This window comes from Salvia hispanica, chromosome 2 (genome assembly GCF_029641045.1).
Source record: "Salvia hispanica isolate PSC_SH4W2 chromosome 2, Shi_PSC_v1, whole genome shotgun sequence".
In the NCBI taxonomy this organism is placed as follows: domain Eukaryota; kingdom Viridiplantae; phylum Streptophyta; class Magnoliopsida; order Lamiales; family Lamiaceae; genus Salvia; species Salvia hispanica.
This window is the reverse complement of record NC_142693.1, coordinates 60,693,807-60,714,776: the sequence shown is the minus strand read 5'-3', so window position 1 is coordinate 60,714,776 and position 20,970 is coordinate 60,693,807. Positions and strand designations below refer to the sequence as shown.

Below are 20,970 nucleotides of genomic sequence, written 5' to 3'. Positions count from 1 at the left end.
TAGTGGGTTTAATTCCTTGATAATTAATGGCTTTAGGGTTTGGTGGAATTCATTGGATTGAGAGAGTGTTTTTAAACACTAAAAAAAGACTTTGAAGCCACGCGATGGAGCAAACTTGCGTGAAGCAAACATGCCATAAGCTACCTGCTTTAATTTATCTGGTCTATTTTGCCTAAATATATACCTTTTCTTTCGGCCCTACGTATCTATGACACTATCTATATGGTATATTATTGGTATGTATATTTACATGTAATTAGGGGACAATAGTGTCCTTATGCCCCTTAAATTCATAACGTCTTTCAAATCTCGTGTTGTCACATGTCACGTATAATGTAAAATCACCATGTTATAACAACAAAAAACATTAGTAGAGGTTGTAGATGGATTTCCGCAGATAATATTATAGACGAACTATTTTAAATAATTATAAATCTTAGCCCTTTTGATCCACAAAGGCACTCAACTTTTATTAATTTATTTTAATGACGCAACTAAACACGACAAAGTCTTAACTTTTTTTTTTATTTTTTACAAGTTATGATTCGATGTATTTCTATTGTTATTTTGTATTTAAAGGTTTAAGAAGAATTTTATTTTTTTTTCATTTAACAGAGAATATTGTAGATGAGGTTCAATTTCATATAATTACCAACCAAGCAAGTTACATTGAGGCCAAGAAGTTACCTTGCACGTATAGCTCACTCTCCCTTTGAACTAAAATAAAAAATTAATTAAGAAATAGTAGTTACCAATCCCTTTTTTTCCTTAAACAATAATGGAGTGTATTTTATAGTTTTCTCATTATACGCACCAAAATAATAAATGAACAAATATTAATATAATCTCAATCCTCTCCGACTCGAGATCGCCACATTGCTTTTTCTACTAAAAAATCCAAATATATATATTTTGATCCTGCGGCTTACGGATTTCTCAAAACAACCTAATGAAAATGATCAGAATTAAAATGGATTATTTATTTCAATCGAGATTAAAATTGTTGGATTTCATTCACACACTTATAGTTAATCCGTATTTGGGACAAATTCATCTAATGATCTCACTTTCAGCTTAGATTCATAAAAAATAAAATAGCACACCCTGCATAAGTGTTTTGGACATGATAGATTATGTGTTAATTATAAAGCACTATATTTGGTTGTCATAATCCTAACTACTTTTATCCAATTTCAATTGACAAGTTGACAGCGCTGCTTTACCAACTTATAAATGAGGAAATTGAAGATTATAAAATGATAGTGATAAATTGATAATCACAAACACTCACTTTCACGAACTAGAACTTCAATTAATTAATATTTATCTAAGAATTTGTTCGTGCTTAGTTTGATCATGTATATTTGTCCATATTGAAAATATTCAAGCTCAAGTCATTTAAACTCAATTTAGTCGTGATCGCTAATTAAGCTTAAACATAAATTTTGGAACTTGATAAAATTAAACAAACTTGTACCATTAGTCTTACTAGCTATTAGGGATTTTTACTCCCAATTTCAATTATTTACTACCTCCGTCCCTGAAAGTTTGACACAGTTTACCATTTCAGTCCGTCTCTGAAAGTTTGGCACACTTCACTTTTATCTTATATTCCACTAACTCATTCCTACTCATATTTTATTATAAAACTAATACTTTAAAAATATGATCCACATCCCACTAACTTTTTCAACTTACTTTTCATTACATTTCTTAATGTCAGGTCAAAGTGTGTCAATATTTTAGGAGACGGAGGCAGTAGCAATTAAAAAGAGTGCACTAATATAGATATAAAGAACCTAGCTATATATGAAATTGTTTTGGCAGTTTTGGGTCCGTGCTTCATGCAATATTTCAATTACATATTTTATTTTATGATTATAAAAAACATAAAAAATAAAAGTAAATGCAGTCAAATTAAAGTAGAAGACAGTTCAGCGTTAATGGAACCCTAAGATGCCAGCTGTGGTTTTATTTTAGAAGGTTAGGTGCCACGTCAGATTCGGTGATGCCGCACGTAACAGAATTAAGTGAATGAATCACATTTCTTAAATTGCTTTGTGTGAATATACAACTAATAGCGTGTGTGCGAGTGTTTACACGTGTGTACATATACACACACATCTATATATAGACTCGCATTTTTAGAGATTGAAAATGTAAAATTTATGCTTTTTCAAGAGAATCGAAATCGAAATCGAAATTGAAATTCCAATTTAATCTACTCTTGTATACTTTAGTATTGCGAAATTAATAATTGAAAATGTGAATATACATAATCGGTTCTTGTATAGTTTAGTATTGCAATATTTCAATATTACGTTTTAGTTTATGAGTTTCTGTATGAGGTTTGATTCTAATTTGTTGTTTTCATTTCTATTTCCAACATCAATATTGTTTCGATATACCGTGAATTGTTTTTCATAGGGATTCTAACAGCGGATAATTTTGTTGGAGTATGAATTTTGCCTTTTTCACGAAGGTTTTCTTTTTTCCCCCTCATACTCATTTTGTTTTGTATAAAAATGATAAGAGTTTTGAGAGGGAAAGAAATTTTGTACTATTGATTAAAAGAGTGTATTGTTGTTGATGGTTAGTGGTTGGAGGATTTTTTTTAGGGTTAATAATGGTTTTCCATCTATTCTCGTGATGATTCGAACCCCCGACCTATAAGTTAAAGGAGAAGCGTCTTACCAATTGAGTTACATTTCATTATCGGTTAGTGGTTGGAATGAGCTACAAAGGTCATCGGCCATCGTTTAAAGTGAGCATGATTTGTTACCGATGTCTAAGTGTATTGAAGAATACTTGAAACTGAATTGGACTTATTCAATTCTAATTCTATAACTTTAAGCTTGAAACTATGAGCTTGTTAGAGTTGCTCAAAGCTACAAAGAAGTAGATGTGAGATTACTAATTGAACAATATCTTGATGAATGCAGCGAAGGAAATATCTAACTCTCGAATTTTACTTTTTTTAATCTGTCACCAACTTCATAAAATTTTGTAAAAAAGAAGTGATAAATCATGAGCATAGGCATTCATCATTTTTAAGTCTTCAATTAATACGACATTTTTAGTTCGGTGAGATCATGCATCAAATATTGGATGTATTAATCAATATATATACATAAAGATTAATCATACAAGTTCAGTTACCTCTGAATCTGGTTTATTTGCCATAATATGTCATAACTTTTTTTAATATTATCATATATGGGTCCACATGTATTATGAAGTAGGGATTATATATATGCTTATATCACATTACACAATTTTTAATCAAATTGGGCTGTCTTTTTCAGAAGATTGATTTTCGGCCCGGTACAAGCTCTCTCTTCGGCCCAGTGGATGATAGGGACTATCTCTAATTTGATTTTCTTTATTGCAGTAATACGGAGTACTGTTAATAGAAGTCATGTTTTTTTATTTTAGTTTGTCCATAAATAAGAATTTCAATTAATATAACTATAAATTGTAATATGGTTTACATCCATTCACATTTCATTTTTAAATTAATATAAATAAGTGAAATTCATTTTCTACTAGTAACTTTTTTTCACTCGCTTTTATAAGCACTTCTTAAATTTTGTGCCGTCAATAAATGAGACTCCTAATGACAAACGGATGGAGTCACCACAAAAAATAATACAGCTAAGAACGCTTTTAAAGTTAATTCGAGGTGTTTTTTTTCATTTTCTAAATACTTTACCGATGCAAATTATTTAAGGACCAATATATATCGTAATATAGAAATTTGATATATGAATAATTAACAAATATACATATAAATAAAAGTTCAAATTAAGAGTCCTCAGTTATTGTACTTACAATAACATTTTCAATCACTCAATTGAAATAATTTACACTGCTGAATGCATTACATAGGCTCTAATTCCATGATGGGAAAATTTTAAACTATTTGACTTATGATTTTTTAATTATAAATTTGCAATTATAATCATATTAAATTCATAAATTGTTAGACTGTTCAGTTAATATATGAGTTCGCATTGACATCACTATATATAATTGGGGAGTTGCTTTGAGTTGTTATAGTGGGCTTCCGCTGCATAAAACATGTACTCAAGTCAGAAACTAAGTTGAGCCCAGACACCAATTATGAAAGGCCTACTAAAAATTTGGTGTCTTGCAATAATATGATGATAATATACCATAGTGCCTATTAGTTGATTAATGTTATCCTAAGACATAATTATGAGAAAAAATTTCTTTGAAAGGTTTCTTACGAGTCTAAACACATGTGTGCACAGGGATGTTAATCCGGCCAACCTACTCATTTTGAGTCGAGTCAATTTATTTGGTTTCGAGCTACCTTTATTTACTTGCTATTTGACTAATTTAATTGAAACTTTCATTTTAGTTTATAATTTTTTAAAAAAAATTGTTCAAAATAATTCTACAAAGAAAATTATAAATTGACACTGTAAAATAGACCATTCTTAGTGCCACAAAGAGAGGTACAAATTTATTCATTTTGTACGCTTTGTATTTGTTGATACAAGTATACACTAGCCCTAAAGAATAAGAACCAAAAAGAAATTGTAAGTATACACTAGCCTGGAAGAATAAGAACCAAAAACAAAAAAATGACAAGTACACTAGCCTATCATTTCAAGTTATGAACATTTTTGATGATATAAGAATGTGGGCAATGACAACGAGTTCACACAAAAAATGATATAAGAATGTGGGCAATGGCAACGAGTTCACACAGAAATTAGAAGTATGGTGTTTGAATTTTCCTTTTTCACCCAAGCAAGTATGCGAAGACTTACCTGAAATTAAAAGATGGTCAGGACACTACTGAAGTGACAAATCTCATTGGATGGTTAACACGGAGATGACCTACCAGATCGTTCTTTGTATGCCTGGTGAGTTGTGGCTATCATCCATCTTTGTTGTGATTGACTGTTTCCGGTTTGTAGATTTTTGGTTGTCGAGTGTTTCTTTTGGACTTGGTTTTTTGTTAGGGCTGTTAGACTGTGCTTGGTGTGTTGGTTTTGTGATAGTTCTTTGCTTTTGAGAAGCTTTGTATTTGTTCTAACTTTTGTACTCCTTTCTTTGGTCACCACTCTTTGAATGGTTTGAGTCCTTTTTTTTTATAAAAAAATGAATACACACAGAAGATGGTCACCGCGTTGGGCGAGAGCTTGTTTCTTCTCGTCCTCTCTGCTTGTTGTCTGCCTCAGTTTCGATAGCTCTTGGTTGATGTTCTTGGCTGCTAGCTGCGTGATTTTTATTGATTAGTTTTTATTTCTTTCTCTCTGGCTTAGATTTTTTATTGCCTTCTTTTTTCGGTTTAGATTAGCATTTGATGTGTTGTTGTATTTTCTAGATTTTGAATTATAAAAAAATGTTCAGATTAAATTAGCCGCTGCAAATAAGATATTCAAAGTATTGATTTTGCATTATGTTTGTTAGTTGGTCATCACAAATAATATCTATAGACTAAATCTATAATTGATCATAGTGTGGCTACTATTATGAAATTATTCAAAGTAATTGATCATGTAATGCGATTTGAATAATAATGCAAATTATTCAAGTAGGACCAGATTACAATAAATGATAATTTTTGTGACACAATAAAATTACCCTATGAATTATTTTGGTAATTTTTGTGATACAAAACTTTCACCATGATTCATACAATAAAAATAATTAAAATTGGTTAAAATTAATTAATTAGGTTAGACAAAAGTCAAAACCGAGAACACTAATTCATCCTGTCCCAATAAATCGATATATATAGAGCGAGAGAGGAGAGAGGGAAAAACTGAAAACACTTGATCTCTTTTTATGTCAGAATCACTGACTACAAAGCTTCCATTGACAAAAACTCTACTACTGTAACTACTACTCCTACTTCAATTCCTTCCCTTCCTCCCAAATGAATCCAAGCAAAATTGAGGAAGATCTCTTCCACCACTTGGCCCCATCGCCGCACCACCACCACCACTTCATGGACCCTCAATCCCAGCCCTCAATCGACGACGACGCCTTCTCCCTCGCCGAAATCGACCTCTTCCGCGACGACGACGACGAAGACGGCGGAAGCCACTCCTCCTCCGACGCCGAAATCCCCCTCCCCCAATCCAACGGCGCCGTTCAATTTCCGAACCCTAATTTACCAAATCCCCCCTCAATCAACCACAACAAGCGGCCGATGAGCCAGACTTCGTTTTGCATTAGCCCCGAGCCGCATATTTCCTCCCAATTCTACACCTTTAACAAGGAATCGCATGCTCTCATGATTCAGTGCTTGATTGAGGGCCGATTGGCCACGCCGGAGGAGATCCGGGCCGCGACTCCGCCTCCTGTGCTCTCCAGCTGGCGCTCGGTGTGGAAGGATCGGAACGAGGACACAGCCTATCTCACGGCGTGGAAGCGCATTCAGGACAAGCTCAATGTCCACGTGTCGGAGTCCGCTTCTAGCATAACCGGTAACAGTAGCCATTTTCTCTGTTTCAAGAACAATACAAGTCAGTATGTTTCGCATGTTGATCAGTGGCAGGACATAGTTATGTCATTTCATAGTGATGCGGACTTCAAACACTTGGGGTTGAAAGAAACTATAGAGAGAATTAAGCAGCTGTGGACTGTAGGGGCAAAATTCTATGGCATTCCTGAGAGTTACATTAGGACATGTGTGGCTGCTTGCCCCATTTGCTCGGACGAGTCGTCTGGGTGTGCTCCGAGGTCTAAGAGGCGAAGGTTTGAATACACGGAATCTTTTGATGTGCCCGCCAAGGAAGTTCCATTACAATTGCAACAACTGGCTGCCAAGCATAAGGTTGTATTGTGCATACGTCAGAAATATATTAGGTATAAGCCATTTATGGCAGAGGTCAAGGATTACGCGTGTCATAGAGCAGGAGAGCCAGCTTCCTCGAAGAAATCGCGTATGCTGAAGAGAGAGCCGTATACATCCAAGCGGTGTGGGTGTGGCTTTCGTATCAGGGCGATAGTTCCAATATCAAATTATAATGAGAAGGATAAGACATTTGTCTATGAGGAAGAGGGGACAGCTGTCTTTAAGCTTTATGCGGTGCATTCAGGGCATGAGCCTGGGCCCTTGGATGGAAATGCTAGGATTATGCATCGAATGGTGGGGCATAAAGGGGGTCTTTTGATGGATCAAGATAATGTATACGGGATGGCTGAGGATGGGGAAAGTGAGAGTTTTGGGTTCTTAGGGAAGGATTCTGGAGACTTGCAACATTCAGTTTTGCAGCAGGTGCAGGAACTGAGGAATGAATTGGGGTTGCTCGAGGGTAGGCTTGGAAAAATCCCACCTTCATTGTTGGGGTCTGTGTCTCGTGAACTCTTTGATATGGCCAATAGGCTTAGAAACGTTGCAGATGATGGATCCAAGTCTGTTGGGTTGCTGTCAGAGAAGCAGCATCAGCATCTGGATGATGTGTTGGTGGTGGAGCATGATTTGCCAGATTGGGTTGATGACCACCACACTAGGATCTATGGTGATGGTAAGGATGCAGATGTATTAGAAGATGACGAGGACAGCTTTGGGAGAACGCTTGGTGAGGTTGCTTCCTGGGATCGGATGAGGACAGAATGCAGGAATGAGAAGGATCTTCTTGGTGAGACTTGTAAAGAGGAGAAGTGGTTGAAATGTGGTGACTTTGATCAGAAGGGAATTCTTGGCTGCAGTAACCCTAAACTGACCAAGCCCTTGAGGCACGATGAAGCAATGGATACAAATGTGGGTCTTGCTGGTATACAGGTAGATGCATTCTACCCCGAAAATCCTAAATGGTTTGATTCTCCTTGTGGACTGGACCCCGGTGCGGACTGTGAAGATGGTGGATTCAGACATGGGGAGATGGGAGATCGTGTAGAAACTATTCATCTTGGTGAACCCACTCTAACCAAATTCTGAGTTTTTTTTTTTTTTTGGTATTACTCACCTTAAAACACTGTTGGAAGTGGGTTGTACTTGTACATTTAAGTACACAGCTTGAAAGCTCTCAGCCTCTCACAATAACATTAACAGCCTCTTAGGTGTTTGTAATGCATGTAATTTGTAAAGTATAGCCATTTGGGCTTTTCTGAATATACTTTAATATGCTCTGTGCTGACATTTTCTAATTTTTATTCAACATTGATTTGATAATCATATGCTCTGTGCATGTGGAAGTCAGACCATTCAGCTTTAACTGTTTATGCTGTTCAGTTCTTGTGTATTGCTTATAGCCTCATATTCTTCTTTTACCAGTAAGTTGGAGTTAATGGTTGTCAAGTATTTATAGTTAGTCATTTAATATTATTCATAATTGCCTGTATTTATTTACATGGTATATAGTTATGAATTATGATATGATGGCTTGAGTGTCAAATCCAGCTATAACACTTATGGTGGTTCGGTAGGAGCCTTAAATATGATGTTAATTATAGCAGACAACTATATAACTCTCTTTTTTAACCCAATTGGGATGCTTATATCTACATTTACATTTCTTTCAGTTTTTGGTTCCCTGTACCACTTTTTCCCCAACTTTGTTGTTGTTTATGATGTCATTGATGTGCCTAAGGTTCTGGGAGTAGAACTAGTGCTCATGGCCATTTTGTATATTGTGTATTGTGCATTGTATTTTGTATCTGATTACTAGTGTACTTGATAAAGAAACTCCAATATTTCCTGCTCGTAATATGATAGGCTGATTTCATGCTTTCTGGTCCAATAATATGACCTTTTGCTCTTGATTGAGACTCTGCTGGCTAGAGTTGAGATACAAAGATTTTAATGAAGTTGTATCTGATTTTCCAAGCTCATTTGCCGTCTCTTATTATTATATTGTTATAGTTCCTTCCTTATTTTGTAACCATGAAAACTCTTGCTTTTCTCTGCTATATTTGTAATTGTTTGCATGCCAATCAGCCCACATTACCTTAAGCTATCATTTGTTGGCTTGACCATCATGACTGAGGCTGTGTAAATTGGTTTCTCGTTGCAGGTTAATTGTATGGAAATAAGTTTTTATATAAACAGATGGAAAGAAGCTTTATTCAAGAAAGAAATATTCTGTGAAACATTAAAAGAAAAATCTCATGTCTTTGTAATGAGGTCCTCAAATCTATACCAAGGGCCTACCTGTACTTATGCTATTTATCTTTGCTTAACTATTATAATTAATTTATTCTGCTGCGGATTTTGATAGTATGTGATAAATGATTGTGAGTGACTGAACTGTCTACATCCTTGTTTGGCTTAGATTTTACTGCTCAGTTAACTAAGTATAAAGTCAGGAAACTATTTAATTGGGGCTGGTTTACTTTTTAAACCTATCAAATTATCAATGTGATTTGATATCGACGTATTTGTTGAGCATCCCCAAGCTATTAATACATGCATCAGATATCATTTGGCGTATATTGTAAGGTATAATTCTATGCTGAAGTGTGGTCATAGGCTTATCTCTTAATGAATAGTTTTTCTTTAAGAAACATTTAATTTGCAGAATTTTGCTATTTTTCTGTCGTTATGGGCCTGAGCTTGCTAGTGGTGAAGTGAGGATAAGACTACAGCTTTTTAAAAATTACTGTTGCCTTTGATGCCAGAGATTTAAGGCCTTATGATAATATCCAAGAAATTTTATTAGAGGTCAAGGAATTAATAGCATCATTTTCCATTTGATGAATTTAGTAAGATTGGATTCTTGAAATTCTTACTAATATTTTTTGTTGGCAATGGGATATTAATCATAAATCTTGTCAATATTAGGAATATTTGAGACACTGTTTGATGAGTTGGCATTGGGCAAATGTTTATGATTTATCTTCTCTGATTCTATCCCTATTTTTACTGTCTGATCGTTTTCTATTATTTCTTGTTCATCCTGTGGTGGCATTTCAGCCTGTGGAGGCTTAAGAAGGTGAATTCTTACATACATAACATGCTGGGTATCTACAGGTACAAGCTGCTGCTTTATGTTTTAGCATGAAAGATGTAAGAATGCATATGAATCTATTTGTTCACATACTTAAGATTTATATATTGATGAGATTTGCTGTTAATGAGGTAAATGCTGGGTTTGACGTAATATAGGATAGACAATGGCCAGTGAGAGTGATGTCTACAAGCCAACAAAATATGTTTGAGCCGAACGTTGTAAATGCAAATGATATAGTCATCCTTTTGTAGATGTGAAAATCTTGTTTTATGGCTCCTTACGTTTAAGGGCAGATTTTATGACCTTAGGCATGCACACCCACCTTATATAATCCATATAAGCTGTCATATCTTGGCATTTGAGTGCTCATCGGGTGTATGACATGTTATTCATTGAACGAGAATCATGAATGAGCTATGTCAATTTCATGTATTTACTCTGCATAACGTAAATGCTAATAACATTGACAAAGTAATTCACATAATTTTGTTTGTGTTATTTGATATACTAGTGTCCCTGCAGGTGAATATGTGACATTGCTCTTGCATAAAAGTGGACTCAACAATCCCTGTGATGGATGTTGCCTCTCCATGATTATCATCATGTATAGGATGCTTGAGTACCCCATTTTCAAACAATAGGTTTAGCTCCAGATATACTCTGTTTTTCAATGCATTATTAAGACTGAACTGGAAGATGGTCCTTAAGTTTATGTTATTTCTCTTTGTGATTATTTATGTTATAATATCTGGTATGCTAATATTTGCATTGGAAGCTATCTTAATCTCCCTTTTCTCTTTTCCTTTTCTTACTTCTATGTCCTGAATTCTTGAAATGTTTAGTATGTACTAAATGGGAATCTCTCTTTGAGTTGTTTATTTATGTGCTACTGTTACGTTGATAGTTCAATGAAGTCCCAAGTATGTGATCATTGTATCCAAGAGCAGACTCCACCTGTGGCTGCAGGGTGGTGAACAGGCACAAGTTTGAGAATTAGCAGCTCCCAGATAAGAATTGGGATTAACCTGAAAGGAGGCAGGTTTTGTTTATATATACAACTGAGTTGCCTCTCTAGAATGGAATGGTGATTTCTACTTCCAGTTTTCTTGGTATAATGGAATGGAATGCACATGTGGTGGAATGAATACATTCCATCCCTCTCTCATTTCATTCAATCTTACCAAGAAGGGCCTGAGTGTTTGGTCTGGTAGCCTCTCAACCAGCTTGGAACAAGAGAGCGCAAGTTGTATACAAGTAATAAGAGATCTCAGTGAGTTATATATGGTCATGTTTGTTTTTTCAACTTTTCTTAGTTGTTTTCTCCTCACCATGAAAATAAATATGTGACTCTGCAGATGGCTAAGTCTCAGGAGCTGGTATTCATCTTGGAAAAACAACTTGCATTCAGAGCAAATGCAGAGAAACACACACACAATCACTCGAGAAGAGAAGGGCAGTCATGGCAATAGATTAAGAGCCAAGAAGTCTAGTTATGTGGGAAACAAAAACTACAGACCAGCTGCTGCAGTCAAGTCTCACAATTCCAAGCAAGATGGCTCCGTTAAAATTCAGGATTCTTAATTTCTTGCTGTAGTGGAATTTTATTTTGGAGAGTTTATAATCCAATCGCACTATAATGCGATGTAATAAAAGCATGGGCCAGTCGATGGAAAACTCATACCTTTCTCGGCCTTTTGGCTAAGATCAAGTGTAGTATCTATTCTTATATGTGTGTCATTGGCCCACACGATATTACATTTATTTTTCTCCCATTTAGGTAGCTTGCTGCTTGGGTCTCTAAGTGTCGCTTTTGTGTTGCACTATTGCATGTCCTTGGGGCATCCCATCAACTTTAGTATAAGCATTTCTTTCAAGAATATTGTTCGGCTGAATGTGTTGTATATGTATTCTTCTTCTTTTGTAGTTGCTGGTTCTCCCTTAAACAATACTGCAACATATAAAAATTTATTACAGTATTAGAATGAATACGAAAAGATGCATAGGTTGAATTTTTAAGTGATTGGAGGTGAAATTTTATTATGAACTAATTGTGTGATAGCTTTTTATGCTAAATATAATGCTTTGTTCACATAATATATGTATACAAAGATTGGTGTTTTATGTTCATAACATGTTTGATACTCATGGCATCTAATAAACATTACCATTCATATATTATGTGTCGCATCATCAATCCATCATATGCGACATCACCATATTTTTGCATTTTTATTTTAATTCTCCAGTTACTTACATTCTCATATTTTTGAATTTTTCAAAAATAAAAATGTGGTTTTTATATGTGAGAGAAAATAAATAAAAAATATTTATTTACTTTAGAAAATATATTTGCAAAATAAAAATAGTAGTATATTTTTTTGTACTAGCTAAAATGATTGAATTAACAAAAATAAAATTTTGCGCAAAATTGAGAACCGTTTATCCCTTCTTGGAAGTGATAGAAAAGTATGCCAAACACAAAATTCTTTCTCTATATTCGTCAACTATTTAGAACCAATTTGCTCGATCTAAGTTTATAATTTTTACAATTGGATTTTAATCTGCTTACTTATAAAATTTTATACTCCATTAATTTGGCTGTTTTTGAATTTCTAATCAATAGTAATAATCCTAATAAAGTTGCGAATGTGTGATGTGATATATTCGTTTTTCTTCTTTTTTTTTCATTGTTCAAAGATAGTTTTAAAAAGAAAAAGTAAATAAAAATTTGATAACCTAAACACAAAAGAAAAGAAGCATAAAAGCAGAGATTAATTCGAAATTTCGAAAGTTTAAAATTCATCCAAATTAAATCTTGTTTCAAATTTCAAATTACCTTTCTCCGTTAAAAAAGGATAAAAGATAAGAAAAATAACGATTTCAATTTCGTATCATTTTCCCTCTCAATACTTTTTTTTTATTCAAATACAAACCTTACGTATTTCTCTTTACATTTCCACAGTTCCTATTCTGCAATCTACACACGAAATATACGCTTGAGGGATAATCTTCTGCTCAATCCGCCACGAGTTCGGAGCGTTATTCCGGAATTGCAACTGCGATCAACCGTTTTCGAGTTGAGGTTTGCCGTTTTGTCATTTTGTTTTTCTGTTATTTTCTTTTTGAGACGATCAGTTGAACGGAGGAGTTACATGTATAATTTCCTAATGTGGAGTGGTGTGATTGCTCTTGATGATGGCGATGACGTGGAAATTTCGTGTTTTTGGAACTTTTGGTTGATTCGGAGGATATGGTTTTTTTCTTTATTTTCTTTTGTGTAGAGTATTGTTTGATATGCGTCTTGAAACTTGAATTATGTGTCGTGGTGTTATTATTTGTGGAGAATTGATCTATCAGATGAGTTACAGTGACATGTTTCTTAGCTTTTTCTAAATTTATCCATGTTTTGTTTGTTTGTTTCGAACGGTTGATGACTATTTGATCATGTGTTAGTATATACTATTTGTACAGTAATCGGATAGAAATTGCATGTTATATCTTCCTATAATTTTGACACTAAATTTTCGGTTGTTGGAGTCACTAATTCAATTTTCATTCTCCCTGATTAAGGGTTTTAGCTGTTATTTGGGGCTATATATATTTTTTTCTAACCTATTACTTCTGTTGTGGGATTATTGGCACATCAGGCTTGGAGTGTACGGCCAGCATACCGATCAAGGTTTGAAAATGGAAACGACTTGCGGTTCTCTTTTGTTAGAGCTACAGGTGATCTCAGAAAATGTTTTCTTGTCTTTCTGTAACAGATAGGGATTGTTGAAACTTTGTTACCTGACATACAAAAATATTTGTTTTGAAATGGTTACTGTGATCAGAAAATATGGGATGAAGTTGGAGAGGCTGATAATGATAGGGACATAATGCTTTTTGAACTTGAACAAGAATGTCTAGATGCATATAGAAGGAAAGTGGATCATGCAAACCGTTCAAGAGCTCAGCTGAGACAGACAGTTGCTGATGCTGAAGCCCAGCTTGCGGACATTAGCGCTGCATTGGGAGACCGACCACCTCATATAAAGAAGGTGAAAGTGCACAGAGTAGTATAAGGAAAAAAAGAAGCCAACTTAAAGCCTTCAGTACATAAAATTGAGAGGTTTTAGATACTTAATATGCTTTTATAAATAGTGACTTTGCTGTTTTAAACAGAGTTCTGGGAGCCTGAAGCAAGAGCTTGAGACAATTATGCCCCAACTGGAGGATATGAGAGAGAAAAGAAATGAGAGGAAGAGCCAATTTTCAGAGGTTCTGAAACAAATTAATAGCATCTCTATAGAGCTTGCTGGCTCAACGGAAACAAGTCTTGTTGAAATATCTGTTGATGAGAGTGATTTGTCTATAAAAAAGTTGGATGACTTACGTACTCAGTTGCTTTTGTTGCAAAAAGAAAAGGTACTGTTCTCCTTCTTCACTTTTTCTTATGTTGACGTTAGAGCTAATTGCCTCTTAAATAATAGAGTTGTTAAGAGATGACATTATGAAATGATGATATTTGAAGTTTACAACAATACAGAAAATACCACTACACCTCTTGATCTTGTTTAGAAGCATATAAATCTATCTCATTGTGTCTGGGAGCCCTCTGCTTTAGCAGAGAGTTGACACCGACTTCCTTTTCTTATTGAGTTCACGTAATTTATGTGCATTGCACAGGATGAACGCAGAGAACAGCTGCTTCATCTATTGAATATTGCTAATGCTCTATGCGCGGTGCTTGGGATGGACTTCAAATCGACAATTTGCAGTGTTCATCCGTCTCTGGACAACACATGTGAAAAGAAAAGCATAAGTGCAGATACGATACAGGGTTTATCTACTGTCATATCTAGGCTTAAGAATGTTAAGTTGCAGCGCATGCAAAGGGTATGCTTAGTTTCAAGTCAACTTTCTTTCTAGCAATTTATCATCTCTCATATTGGTTGCATTTTCAGCTTCAAGATCTTGCAATGACCATGGTAGAACTCTGGACTATGATGGATACACCAGTTGAGGAGCAACAAATGTTCCAGAATGTAACACTTACCATCGCAGCTGCAGAAAATGAATTAACTGAGCCCAACAGCCTGTCTTTAGAGATAATCAATGATGTACTCTTTCTCTCTCCCTTTCATATTGTTTAGCGGTATCTAGAAGGCACCATGTTTTTTCCCTATGATTGGCAGTGCTGTACATACTAACATTTCTTGTCCATAGGCTGAGGCAGAAGTTTTGAGGCTGCAAGAAATGAAAACAAGTAAAATTAAAGAAGTACTTATGAAAAAGAGATTGATTTTGGAGGAAATATGTCTGAAATCACACATGGTTGTTGAAGAACAATCTATAAAAGATCTCTCTATAGAATCTATCGAGTCAGGTATAGCTCCTTTCTGCTAAACTCACTTGCTAACGGGTTATTTTGTTTTTTCCTTTTGGTCTGTTTAATAAGAAAATTAAATAAGAGGCATACAATGTAAACTGAGGCAATACATTGAAAAGAATAGTAGGAGTAGGTGATAAATGGCCATTCTCATCTCCCTTATTCTCTCAATTATGCAGGGGCTATCAGTGCATCCTATCTACTTGAAGAATTAGAGGCACAAATTTCCAAGGTTAAAGAGGAAGCTTTCAGTAGAAAAGAGATTCTTGAAAAGGTCCAGAAATGGTTGCTTGCATGCGAAGAAGAATGCTGGCTAGAAGAATACAACAGGGTTAGTCATATTGTTGTATATGTTTCCTTAATTTTGTTTCAGTATATAAATATGCTCCCTCCTAAAGATATTTCTAACGGTATTACTAAATAGGATGACAATCGTTACAATGCTGGGCGAGGTGCACATCTTATGCTTAAACGTGCTGAGAAGGCTCGTGTGCTTGTAAATAAAATTCCAGGTACAAATGCTCACCCTTCATCATAATAATAAAGCAAACTGAAATACTTATATCGTAGTCACTTGTATATCTTGGTATCAAAGGAATGGTAGACACTCTGAAGTCAAAGTTAAAAGCTTGGGAGAAAGAAAGAAACACAGAGTTCCTGTACGATGGTGTAAGCATTCCTCTTAGTTTATGAGATCCTTGTTCCTGTTGGATTCAACAGCCATGATAACATGTTACATAATTTTAATTTTAATTTTAATTTTGTGATCTAGGTTGGTCTAATTTCCATGATTGATCAGTACACCGAAATAAAGCTCTTGAAAGAACAAGAGCGTCAAATTCAGAAGGTATGCTTAATACATTGTTGAGCATGAACCTGTGTGGGATTCTTTGGTAGTGATATAGTATATTAATACACTTGATGGGTCATGTGTAGGATCAGAAGAAGCTGCAGGGACAGTTGATGGCTGAGCAAGAAGCAATCTATGGTTCAAAGCCTAGTCCATCCAAGAGCGGTGCCAAGAGTTTAAGACCTTCAACTGGAGGTCCAGCTAGTAAGAGGTTTTCATTAGGAGGAGCCGCGCTCCAAACTGCACTTGATAAAGCTACTCCCTCTTCGCGTAGCCTTCACAAGAAAAATCCTGTGAAACGCCAGACTTTGAACAACAACCATCACCATGCTGGCCTTGCAGCTCTCTCTTCTGGTAAAGTTCTTTCACAAACTCTTTATGAACAGACTGTACATATATGTGCTGATTACTCTCTACCACACAGGCAAGAAAAACACGCACAATGGCGCGGTTAAACAGCATTCGAGCAATGCATCAATCTCACATCAGAGTGGATCAGCAAGATTGAGGAAGGCCCTCTCCCCCCTCTCTTCATTATGCTCCAATGTCATTCTTCAGCAGGAGGACCAGAACACGAAGAACGCGGTGCTTCAAGATGCTGAGCTTGGTGGTTACAAAACTCCAGCTGCAGCAACGCCAACGAAGAGGTATTATTCTGCAAATGATGAGAACAGAACACCAAAGGCAATGCCAATCCCAGTGCCAGCCACTCCTCAAACAGCGTCGAGTGCTATGCGAACCGCTAAAACCCCTTTCACGCCTGGTGTTCGTGCAACTGAACAAATCGAGTACTCGTTCGAGGAGAGAAGAGCCGGCTTTGCGGTTGCTAGAACACTCTCCATGGTTGATGTTTGAAGCCTAGTTGGTTTGCTTAGGTCTGATTTGGATAAACATAGTTTGTGCAGTCTCATCTTATTCAACATAGACTATTCGTCTATTGCTTTCCACTACTATTCATGCATGTATATTAACTTTCTTTTATATATCATTTGGTGTTTTGGTTGACACTCATTTTGAGTTGTGTGGAATGCGTTGCTATATGCACCCTCAATTTAGATTTGATATAACAATTTGTATTCCCATTTTCAATATTGTCGTGTCAATACATCAAAGAATTTATGAATAAGAATATAAAATATTGATTAGTAAGTTCATATTATTTTAATTTATAGAATTACCAATCCATAAAGCCCAACTGAATGAAGGCCCAAAACATAAACAGGCTGTAGTTAGGAATGAAGGCCCAGATTAGAGTATTTCGTTGGTACGACGTCGTATGGCATAATAGATTTGATTTCTTGACAGGAAAGACAAGCTTAAGAAAAGCGAGTGCGATTCATAGTTTTGATTTGGAATCCTCACCAAAATTTCATCCCTCTCTCTCTTTGAGCTATCGATTTTTTCTGTTAGTTGATTCGAGGTCACGATGACAAAGCAGCAAGCAAATTGGTCTCCCTACGACAACAATGGAGGGTATGTGTGAACCCTAATTGGACTTTTTTTTGAAATAATCAACAAGGAAATGCCGATTCCGAAGGCTAACTGATGATGTGCTTGAATTTTTTGTGTTTTCTATGCAGAACCGTTGTTGCGATTGCCGGAGCTGATTACTGTGTGATTGCCGCTGACACTCGAATGTCCACTGGCTACAGTATTCTTACTCGCGATTACTCCAAAATTAATCAGCTGTATATTCTCTAGCCTTTTACTGTGGTTTAACCGTTGAGTCGCTTTTGATGTGCCACCATTAGTAATGTACATTTGTAAGTTGTTAAATGAACGAGCAACATATAATTGTTTCTGTTGAGAGAATCATGTGGGAGATAGTGGAAAGATTTTTCTTTTATTTGAGTGGAGGTTTTCTTCTGATTAGTTTGGCTAATTGAACTTGAGTTATATAGATTCATACCTAGAGTGGGAAGTTCTTGATTGTCTGTGAATAGGACGAGTGGAGAAAGCCTTTAATACCGTGGCCAAAAATAATTTGATTAATGAATTTGCTCTTGATTCACTTTTCCAGTCTCTGGCAATTCAGCTATTGCAAATGAGAATTTGTACTTGCCCAAATAATTGTATTGACACTGGAGATTTGCTGTTAAAATCTGCTATCTCTCTGCAAGATTTGATTTCATGCATCATGCATGTTCGATTTGGATATAATTAGTTATATGGATTGAAGTATGTGAGCCTTTGGATCTTGGACATGGTGCTTGATATAATACTCTTTAGCTATTAACAGTTTGATGTCTAGTTGTCTACTGCTGAACCTGCAAGCTCCATTAGAATTAGCTTCTTTTTTTTTTCATTTAACATGTAGGTTTCTTGTCATTGATCTTTAAACAGCCTGAAAAGATTGTGCATGTTATGTCCCTCTTTAATATAAGTGGTTCTCATCTCTATTTCAATTGCTTCACAAAATCCACCTCTATAATATAAGTCGTTCTTTTAACAGTCTGAAAAGATTGTGCATGTTATGCCCCTCTTTAATATTACTGATCCTTTGGAAATATTTTGTTATGGTGCAGATGCTACCTTTCTGTCATTATCATTTATTTGTCTAATTGTGTTTCTTTATGGAAGTTTAAATTATTGTTCTTATTCCGTTCCTGTCTCTTAGTAATAGTGCCTATGGCTATACTGATTTTGATTTCTTGCAAAATTTACTATTCTATACTTTGTCGTATATGTTATGTGTAATTGATTCTTTGTTTCCTTTTACCATGTAGAGCGGACAAATCTGTGTTGGCGTCCTCTGGTTTCCAGGCTGATGTAAGAGCTCTACAAAAGGTCTTAGCTGCTAGACACTTGGTGAGTTTTTGAAACATGTAATATAGAAGCTAATACTGAATTTTTAGAATATTCATATATTCCTTCTTGTTGATCTTTGTATCAGCTACTTGAGCTTGGTATATGCCTGTAAGTTACCAGCATTTTATGCTAATAAATGAGGCTGAGATTAGGTTAGGGTCCTAAGTTAGACCATGTTAGCACATTCAGCTCAATCAACTCCAGAGTTTGCTGTTTTATCCAACTCCATATACTTGTATGCTTCTAACAAATAAAAATAATAATTCGTTTAGCATACGGCCTGTTGACTGCATTTGAAGACCTCTTGTTCATGAAATAGTTGAAATAGTTTATGAAGTCGACATTTTGGTGATTGCTTGAGAACATGCTTTACAGTACAATAGTACTTACATCTATTGACAATGCATGTACTTGTTATCTAGATGTTAACTTGGCATTAACTTAGAGTTATTCAAGAATTAGATCGTTTGATTGTTATTCTTGATCTATGGATTAAATCACGGAGGGCAGTTTGTTTATATTGAACAGTTGAACTATATTGTATCAAATTTTCACAAGAGCTACCTCCACGGCGGTCTCATGAAATGATGCATTAAATAAATAAAAAAACACCTTGTCACCCTCAAGATAAGTGCACTGCAAATCTCATTGCTCACTTATTTTAAGTACTGCTCAACCTTTTTATGTCTCCTAGTTTTTGGTTCCACAGTTGGTTCCGTATTCTTTTTTTATGACTTTGGAAATCCTGGCATCTAATTTCTTTATAGGAGTATTATTAAAACAAGCAATAATAATTTGAAATCAATCTTATGCAAAGTTTTTTTTAAGAATTGGTCTTCAGTTTATGTTTCATCTAGCTATAACAGATGAAAAAGTTTATCATTTCTTTTTTTCTTTTGGTATAGACTTATCAACACCAGCATAACAAGCAAATGAGCTGCCCTGCAATGGCTCACTTGCTGTCTAATACCCTGTACTTCAAACGTTTCTTCCCATACTATGCTTTCAATGTCTTGGGTGGCCTTGACAGTGAGGGTAAGAGTAAAGATTATTTCAGTTGGATATTATTCCAAATCTTTTCTGCTAGTTTGTTGATTTTCTCCTGCCTTCTGAACTTTGTTAAAGGAAAGGGATGTGTCTTCACATATGATGCTGTTGGATCTTACGAACGGGTGGGATACAGTGCCCAAGGTTCTGGTGCAACTCTTATCACACCCTTCTTGGACAACCAACTGAAATCTCCAAGTCCTCTTTTGTTGCCTGCAAAGGTTAGCTTTGAATTTCCTTAGTTTGTGATTCATCTGTGCCTCCTCCACTTTGCATATCTGAATGAACGATGATAACTGCAGGATGCAGTGACTCCACTTTCAGAGATAGAAGCCATCGACTTGGTCAAAACCTGTTTCGCATCAGCATCTGAAAGAGATATTTACACAGTAAGTTTGAATTCTCGAGCATTTTTCTTTGGTTATTTTAAGTTCTTTAGAGGCTATTATTTCCAAATGTTAAGTTTTGTTCATGCCCTATAACATAATATGTTAGTACATCATAAGATGAGCTATATCAACTTGGCCGGCTGTCATATGTAGAGATTGCCCATATTTGCCAATTGCCATAAACTTTCGTTAGTAACTAGGGTTCTGATCATTCTTCTTTATGAGTAAGGGTCGAATGCCTTAGGTAATTGATTACCTACTGGCTGCCATTCTTATTTACTCGATCTTTTGGTGATTACAGGGAGACAAGGTGGAGATGCTCGTATTGAATGCTAGTGGTATCCGTCGTGAGTTCATGGAGCTCAGGAAAGATTAGATACATTCCCTATTTCTTATGCTCCTGCTTTCCCAGAAACCAGAGATCAATAGTGTCAGAGGATATGAAAATTTGGTTTATTCAGCACATAATTTTCCTCATTTCACACTGCCATTCACATTGTGTCTCTGCTTGTATTTGGATCTTAGTTTGTGGCAAATTTATGGATTATTAACGACCAGTTTATGGCTATT

At 35.5% G+C, this 20,970-nt stretch overlaps 3 protein-coding genes and 1 pseudogene across 4 annotated transcripts; all 4 read left to right on the top strand.

Moving 5' to 3' along the window:
- The first annotated feature begins 5,781 nt into the window (after positions 1-5,781).
- On the top strand, positions 5,782-8,133 carry LOC125201365 (uncharacterized). Its single transcript, XM_048099443.2, has one exon. It carries the CDS (start codon positions 5,915-5,917, stop codon positions 7,922-7,924), a length of 2,010 nt encoding a protein of 669 aa, XP_047955400.1. The 5' UTR covers positions 5,782-5,914; the 3' UTR covers positions 7,925-8,133.
- A 3,479-nt stretch (positions 8,134-11,612) lies between these two features.
- Positions 11,613-11,782, top strand: LOC125202896 (U2 spliceosomal RNA; annotated as a pseudogene).
- A 1,103-nt stretch (positions 11,783-12,885) lies between these two features.
- LOC125201306 (65-kDa microtubule-associated protein 3-like) lies at positions 12,886-17,245 on the top strand. 2 transcript variants are annotated; one of them, XM_048099365.2, is made up of 13 exons: positions 12,886-13,017; positions 13,583-13,661; positions 13,769-13,975; positions 14,100-14,342; positions 14,604-14,813; positions 14,882-15,037; positions 15,144-15,303; positions 15,486-15,637; positions 15,731-15,818; positions 15,902-15,975; positions 16,079-16,153; positions 16,249-16,510; positions 16,581-17,245. In XM_048099365.2, the coding sequence occupies exons 2-13, from the start codon at positions 13,623-13,625 to the stop codon at positions 17,009-17,011; spliced, it is 2,097 nt and encodes a 698-aa protein (XP_047955322.1). In that variant the 5' UTR covers positions 12,886-13,017; positions 13,583-13,622; the 3' UTR covers positions 17,012-17,245. The 2 variants fall into 2 exon arrangements, with proteins under 2 accessions (XP_047955322.1, XP_088921760.1); XM_089065634.1 differs by having other exon boundaries at positions 16,243-16,510.
- Positions 17,246-17,466: 221 nt separating this feature from the next.
- On the top strand, positions 17,467-20,968 carry LOC125201311 (proteasome subunit beta type-1-like). The gene is made up of 7 exons (XM_048099368.2): positions 17,467-17,629; positions 17,737-17,844; positions 18,883-18,964; positions 19,870-19,999; positions 20,090-20,232; positions 20,314-20,400; positions 20,702-20,968. Exons 1-7 carry the CDS (start codon positions 17,583-17,585, stop codon positions 20,774-20,776), a joined length of 672 nt encoding a protein of 223 aa, XP_047955325.1. The 5' UTR covers positions 17,467-17,582; the 3' UTR covers positions 20,777-20,968.
- Positions 20,969-20,970: the final 2 nt, after the last annotated feature.

What these genes read in the sequence shown, in the direction of transcription:
- LOC125201365 (XM_048099443.2), top strand. Translation starts at nt 5,915, where the DNA reads ATGAATCCAAGCAAAATTGAGGAAGATCTCTTCCACCACTTGGCCCCA.
- LOC125201306 (XM_089065634.1), top strand. Translation starts at nt 13,623, where the DNA reads ATGGAAACGACTTGCGGTTCTCTTTTGTTAGAGCTACAG. An exon ending in CTTTAGAGATAATCAATGAT is followed by an intron (nt 15,038 to 15,143) that starts GTACTCTTTCTC and finishes TCTTGTCCATAG; the next exon opens with GCTGAGGCAGAAGTTTTGAG. An exon ending in AAGAGCGTCAAATTCAGAAG is followed by an intron (nt 16,154 to 16,242) that starts GTATGCTTAATA and finishes GGTCATGTGTAG; the next exon opens with GATCAGAAGAAGCTGCAGGG.
- LOC125201311 (XM_048099368.2), top strand. Translation starts at nt 17,583, where the DNA reads ATGACAAAGCAGCAAGCAAATTGGTCTCCCTACGACAACAATGGAGG. An exon ending in TCTTAGCTGCTAGACACTTG is followed by an intron (nt 18,965 to 19,869) that starts GTGAGTTTTTGA and finishes CTTTTGGTATAG; the next exon opens with ACTTATCAACACCAGCATAA. An exon ending in GGGTGGCCTTGACAGTGAGG is followed by an intron (nt 20,000 to 20,089) that starts GTAAGAGTAAAG and finishes ACTTTGTTAAAG; the next exon opens with GAAAGGGATGTGTCTTCACA.